This window comes from Watersipora subatra, chromosome 3 (genome assembly GCF_963576615.1).
Source record: "Watersipora subatra chromosome 3, tzWatSuba1.1, whole genome shotgun sequence".
NCBI classification, from domain to species: Eukaryota; Metazoa; Bryozoa; class Gymnolaemata; order Cheilostomatida; family Watersiporidae; genus Watersipora; species Watersipora subatra.
In genome coordinates this window covers 3,000,896-3,007,919 of record NC_088710.1, presented here as the reverse complement: position 1 = coordinate 3,007,919, position 7,024 = coordinate 3,000,896, and the positions used below count along the sequence as shown (strand labels likewise).

The 7,024-nt window shown below is 35.9% G+C and overlaps 1 protein-coding gene across 1 annotated transcript in view; it reads left to right on the top strand.

Moving 5' to 3' along the window:
• The first annotated feature begins 159 nt into the window (after positions 1–159).
• LOC137389914 (protein HIRA-like) overlaps positions 160–7,024 on the top strand; it is a 38,225-nt gene continuing 31,360 nt past the window's right edge. Inside the window, exons 1-7 of the mRNA XM_068076094.1 lie at positions 160–290; positions 952–1,014; positions 1,573–1,765; positions 3,550–3,635; positions 3,753–3,848; positions 4,945–5,162; positions 6,203–6,313. Coding sequence (XP_067932195.1) covers positions 254–290; positions 952–1,014; positions 1,573–1,765; positions 3,550–3,635; positions 3,753–3,848; positions 4,945–5,162; positions 6,203–6,313 — 804 coding nt within the window. The 5' untranslated portion in view covers positions 160–253. The remainder of the gene's footprint in view (positions 291–951; positions 1,015–1,572; positions 1,766–3,549; positions 3,636–3,752; positions 3,849–4,944; positions 5,163–6,202; positions 6,314–7,024) is intronic.

The following is a 7,024-nucleotide window of genomic DNA, read 5'->3' as shown; positions in this document are numbered from 1 at the left end:
TTGTATGAAATTAGTTTTGTATACGGAGTCCTCTAAAAGGCGTTTGTTCACGTTTTGTTACTATTGGCCAAACCTTCACCGCTGTACAATCGCCTTAGTTATTCTGGGAATATTCCGTGGACAAGGCCGATAAACGTGCAAAGTTGTCCTACCATTAACATAATCCACTTTTTCTCTACCAAATTAATTGCTGCGATTTTAGAACTGCTCGTTTAAACTTGTTTTGTTATGCAGGTGTAAATAAAACATTATTATGAAAATCTTGAAGCCTCCTTGGGTGACCCACAATGGTATGTGCTAACTTATAGCTATATCCACACTCTGTGCATGGAGTAATTTTTGATACACCCAGTAAGTTGTACATTGTTGTAGACCGAACAGGTAGTTATTCTCTTACAAACCTTTACAATAATTAACGTGATAAGCAATACTTCTGAAACCAAATCTTATGTTGATTTCGATGTTTTATTGTCTTCTTTTAAGGAAGCATAAAGCTTGTCCTTATCACTTGCCCAACCATTAATTTACAATTTACTGTAAATAATATGTCGATCTGTAGCTGATTCTATTGTACAGGTCTCGTGATTGTTTTTTATTTCACCTGCGTTTTACCCAATGCAAACTTTATTTGTTCCATTTTAAGAAACTGTTTTATGATTGTCATTATATGTTAGCTATGTTTACCATAAATTTACTTTTGTCTGCATTGTGTCATCTTTTGTCATGTTAAAAAGACTTTCGGCAGTTTGAATATCTGGTAACATCATTGTTCACTCTTTGTTTGATTGATATTTAATGCAAAAACAAAAACGAAGGTTGAAAAAATATGAGCCAATATGAGTGAGTTCTCTCTAATAGACAATAGGCTCTATGCCACAAGTTTCTTTTCTTGGTTTCGTTGTCATTCTCTCGTTTTTTTACATATTTTCAATGTCCAAATCTTACTTACAGGTTGTCCTATTTTTTCTATTGACGTTCATCCTGATGGAAGCAGATTTGTTACAGCAGGACAAGGTTAGCATAAATTTTCCAGCAGAGTGGTTCAGTTTCATGCAAGTTTTGCTATTTGTTATTTTCACTAAGAAGTGTACAGAAAAAAATTGTCAATGTTAAAGCAATAATCGGGCTTCAGCTATGTATGAAATTTTTACCTACAGATTGGCCACTACATATCAATTGTATTTTAGCTATTATTAGGGCTTTGAAGGTTTTGATGGATGAGTGCAAAAGGTTTTTTCTCCATCAAAACCCACATCCTACGTCAAAACCTCTCCAGATTTGTGAAGGTAAAATATGTAATTCATAGTCTATACTCTGTTTTGTCACTCAAGTCAAACATTTATCAATTTAAATTAATTTAATTTTTACCAAAAAAAACAGGTTTTAACTCTCAAATGCTGTTTCAGTTTCAGCCAATCAGTTTGGTCACTGAGATATTTTAAATTTAAATTCATTATAAATTATACAATGGGATATAGTAGTTATTAAATTATACAATAAAATGTTAAATTCATTTTATTGGGTTTAAAGTTCTCTCCTACATATAAGGACAGAGTTATTGGAATTGTTTAGGTGAGTCGTCAGGCAGGATCACAATATGGAGTGTTCTGCCACTACTTAGTGCCGACAATGAGAAAAATTCTTCATTAACCAAAATGCTTTGTCAGATGGACAACCACTTTGCGTGCGTCAATTGTGTGCGTTGGAGTCACAATGGTACCTGGCTTGCTTCTGCGGGAGATGACAAGCTTGTAATGATTTGGAGGTAAACTGTTCCTTTTTCTTATACTCTGGACAAGCTTGAGAACATAAGCTAAATAAACTACAGCCATACCTCAACATACGAGCCTAATGCATTCTAGGACTGAGCTCATAACTCAATTTACTCGAGTCTCAAGGCATTATTTCTTATGTACCTGTAAAATAATTAAGTACAAATTATTCCGTTATCCTATATGAAAACACCACCTAAACAGGGTATTGCGATGGAAAAAATTTATTTTTAATTGTTGTAATTCAGTACCTCGCTAACAAGGTAACAACTACCTATTTATTTGTTATGATCTGCAATAAAGTGTAACATCACTATGTACACTACTGTATGAAGTTTTTACCTGCTGGACAGACGGTGTAGGTAGCGGCAGTCTGAAAGAGAGACTTAGGAGCAATGCTTTCGGGTACACTAAATTTTTCTGACCCGACGTAATAGAAACTTGGAATTCAACTTAAATGAATCTAGCTTACTAAACACACAAGTTAGGTGCTAAGTTTACTAAACACACAAGTTAGGTGCTAAGTTTACTAAACACACAAGTTAGGTGCTAAGTTTACTAAACACACAAGTTAGGTGCTAAGTTTACTAAACACACAAGTTAGGTGCTAAGTTTACTAAACACACAAGTTAGGTGCTAAGTTTACTAAACACACAAGTTAGGTGCTAAGTTTACTAAACACACAAGTTAAGTGCTAAGTTTACTAAACACACAAGTTAGGTGCTAAGTTTACTAAACACACAAGTTAGGTGCTAAGTTTACTAAACACACAAGTTAGGTGCTAAGTTTACTAAACACACAAGTTAGGTGCTAAGTTTACTAAACACACAAGTTAGGTGCTAAGTTTACTAAACACACAAGTTAGGTGCTAAGTTTACTAAACACACAAGTTAGGTGCTAAGTTTACTAAACACACAAGCTAGGTGCTAAGTTTACTAAACACACAAGTTAGGTGCTAAGTTTACTAAACACACAAGTTAGGTGCTAAGTTTACTAAACACACAAGTTAGGTGCTAAGTTTACTAAACACACAAGTTAGGTGCTAAGTTTACTAAACACACAAGTTAGGTGCTAAGTTTACTAAACACACAAGTTAGGTGCTAAGTTTACTAAACACACAAGTTAGGTGCTAAGTTTACTAAACACACAAGTTAGGTGCTAAGTTTACTAAACACACAAGTTAGGTGCTAAGTTTACTAAACTTTACCTTTTGCTAAACTTACTTTAATTTTATCATCCTATTTTTTTTAGTATCTGTTTCCGGTTGAGCGCTTTTTGCCTCGCATTCACTATAACTTTTAGCCAACCTGTTGAAAACTGTTTTCAAACTGATTCGAGGAAAAAGAGCGAGCGATGCTGTTCTTGAAAGCAGCCTCTCGCATGCTTGGCCATATAGTGTAGTGGCCATCGGGAACCGGCTCGTATGCTTATAACTGAAAGATTACTCGTATGTTAAGGAAGATATTTGCTAGAAAGTCAGCTCGTATCTCGAGTTTCTCGCATGTTGGGGAACTCATATGTTGAGGTATGATTGTATGTGAAGGTTCAGTACACAACTTTGTTTTTTCATAATGGCACATTTACACTGATGATATTATGTGTTTTTTGTCAATTTGAACCAATGTGCTGAAATATCCCATTTCTAGCTAGTTATATATTGTTTGACAAGTGTTTACACATCTGACTAGCTTGGTGTTATATAAATTACGTAGTTGACATATTAACTTTAGCTATGTATGTTGAGTGCTTTCATTGTGTTCAATGTGTCGTCGGCTAGGTATGCTGGTGGCTCCTCTAAAGTTTTTGGTGTTGACAATGTTGAGACATGGAGATGCATCCATACCCTACGAGGTCATTCCGGAGGTAAATGTTCATTTTTTTATTCTATAACAAAAAAAATGCAAGTGCTTTGATGGGAGGAGTTTAGCTACCATAGATTTTGCAACAGTCTAGATTTGATGTCATCTCATATTTTTGCAGATGTTCTTGACCTGGCCTGGTCTCCAGAAGATAAGTTTTTAGCTACCTGCAGTGTGGACAATACTGTAGTCATATGGAATTCTCTCAAGTTTCCTGGTTAGTATAACCCTACTGGTTAGTATCACCTTACTGGTTAGTATCACCTTACTGTTAGTATCACCTTACTGGTTAGTATCACCCTAATGGTAGTATCACCTTACTGGTAGTATCACCTTACTGGTAGTATCACCTTACGGGTTAGTACCACCTTACTGGTAGTATCACCTTACCGGTTAGTATCACCTTACTGGTTAGTATTACCTTACTGTTAGTATCACCTTACTGGTTAGTATCACCCTAATGGTAGTATCACCTTACTGGTAGTATCACCTTACGGGTTAGTACCACCTTACTGGTAGTATCACCTTACCGGTTAGTATCACCTTACTGGTTAGTATTACCTTACGGGTTAGTATCACCTTACTGGTTAGTACCACTTTACTGGTGGTATCACCTTACTGGTAGTATCACCTTACTGGTAAGTATCACTTTACTGGTTAGTATCACCTTACCTATATATGTATGTACATGTATCGGTTTAGGTACATGTAGGTACATGTATAGGTTTAGGTACATGTATGTACATGTATCAGTTTGGTTGTATTTGAAAGTCTGTAAACCAACAAAGCATCATGACTAATCTTGTCAGAGTTTGTATTTGGCTGATCGCTAAGGAGGTCATTAATCTGGCTGGTCAAGTCATGCGTGTTGCAATTATAGTTTGCAATAAATCAATAAAATGTTGCTTGAATCTAATTCGGTAGTCTGGAGCGATTCACAAGGATTTCTCTGTCTTTAATGAATATAAACTGTCCTCAGATTGTAAGCTGTCATCTTATCTCAGATAACATTAGCCTACCTGTGTAGAGTGTTTGCCAAAGCAAGTGCAGTTCATCTGCAATTCAAATTAGTAAATTCGTAAAATTTATGGGATGATTATGTCTTTTTTCTACTGTCTTTAATTCACTTGGTCAAACTGTTCATGCATTTATGGCTGTTGAGCAGATGCTATATATACAGCCGTGTGTTTATTCGGATTATTGTCTTTGCGGAGGGGGGACTTGACTAGTTTCCCCCTCGGAAATAGTATGGAATTTTAATGTTTTTGGCAGCTGCCTGCTACTTGTCTACTTGTGGCTTCCCCTTATTACAGAGCAGGTGAAAGTGCTCAAAGGGCACACAAGTATGGTAAAAGGTGTTACCTGGGATCCCATCGGGAAGTATCTCGCCTCCCAGTCAGATGACAAGACTCTGGCAGTTTGGAGAACCTCGGATTGGTCGCGTGAGAAGACCGTTGTTGAGCCATTTAACGAAGCCAGCGGTACGACTCATGTTCTCAGATTAGGCTGGAGTCCGGATGGAACGTATTTGGTATGTTAGCGATGGTTTCCCTCTTAAACATATTTTAATATTTTTTATTGATGCTGTGAATTTTCTGAGCTAAGGTGCTGCGGTAAACTATCATACAAGTATTTATGGTGACTTCATTGTTGCTCATGCGACATTGCCAAATTGACTAGTGATGAAGAAAATCTTTATCATGCATATTTAAGACTTGGCTTAACCATCTTTAGGTAAAGGCCTGGCAACACACGCCAATGAAATGCATCGCATATGCCTAGTGTAAATATTTGTTATGGCGACACACACACACACGACTGTACTAAGCAATGCATTATGCTGACAAATAAATCGACCAATGAGAAATGGATATTTACTGTCTAATATAGATAATCTAAAATTTGTGATTATAATAACATTTGTGCAACTTATTATATTACTGTGTTTTGCTCGAGACAAAAAACGCTATGCGTAATAAAAATAGCCAAGTACAGAAATATTCTAGGTTCGTGAAATACATAAAACTACAAAAGAGGATTGTAGCATATTGTATTATCAAAAATTTATCTAATATATTATATGAAACATTCTAATTTATAATAGTAGCTGTCACGTAGCTGTTAAGGCAGAATATCTTTCTCCGCGTATAAATAGGTGCTCATATGCAGCACTGTTGTCATCGTTGTTCAAGAGCCAATTTTCCTTCAGTTTTTTATCTTGAAACTGAATACAATTGAATTGAGATCATAATGATAAACTATTTCAAGCAACCACAGATACCTAGTTTTTATTTTATCGGCGTAGACCTAGCATGTTCGGCGTCAAAATGGTGCATCAACAATGCAAACGATGGATTTCTTTGGTGCGTATAGCCAGACCCTACCATGGAAGGTGGTAAAGTGTGAAATACAGCGGATGGTCTTCTGGAAGGTGGTAAGGTGTGAAATATAGCTTGACTTGAAACAAGCCTAGAGCTACTTGTTCACTCACTTGTTATCTGGCTTGTGACTGCACAATTTTGTTCTCTCGATGTTTATCTTGCCTATTTATACTGTGGCATGTTGGAGCAGGTGTCAGCTCATGCGATGAACAACATGGGTCCTACCGCTCAGATAATATCAAGGGATGGTTGGGACACTGGCGTAGACTTTGTTGGTCATCGGAAAGCTGTCACTTGTGTGGTATGTATTATCATCTATAAGTTAGACACATTGCATTTTACTATGCCTGAAGACTAAACGGGTTGACTTGCGTGAGTCGAGCATAAATTTATAAAATATTTCAATTGTTTGAGTCTTTTGAGGCAGTAGTTTGCTTGAATGAGTAGGAACTTTATTTACAAGCGGTGCACGAAGCCAATAAGGTCATAGAAATTATGATAAAATGATTACCGTCATTGGAGGAAAGAATAAAATTGTGATTTGCGGCATTTCTATCTTTCTCTAAATTTTCTTGTGTTTTAGCAATTACACTTGTGTATTATTGAAATTCATTTGATTTTAAAATTTTGTCTTCTATTTATTAAGCAAATCGTAGTTTATGAGTTTACATACATTTTTCAGTGGGTCATTTAGACGACAAGGGTTCAACATAAGATGAACCGTAAGAGGACCATTTTTATTTCCTTATAGTACAACCAGACTACAAAAGGTGTTAAGGTGTCTGTAACATGGTGGCTGTTAGTATAATCATGGAATATATTTACATCTACCATGACATAAGCTAAGATTTGTTCTGCCCTCCCTGTTTGCATTTCTCTCTATTTTTATTTCTGTTGCTGACTTAATTTTTAATTATAAGCCCTAAAAAATAAATTCTGTTTTACGTTAGTATAATTTTTTTTTCAAATGTGTGTTACTAGGGCCTATTAAAAGTTATGGTCACTGAATGAC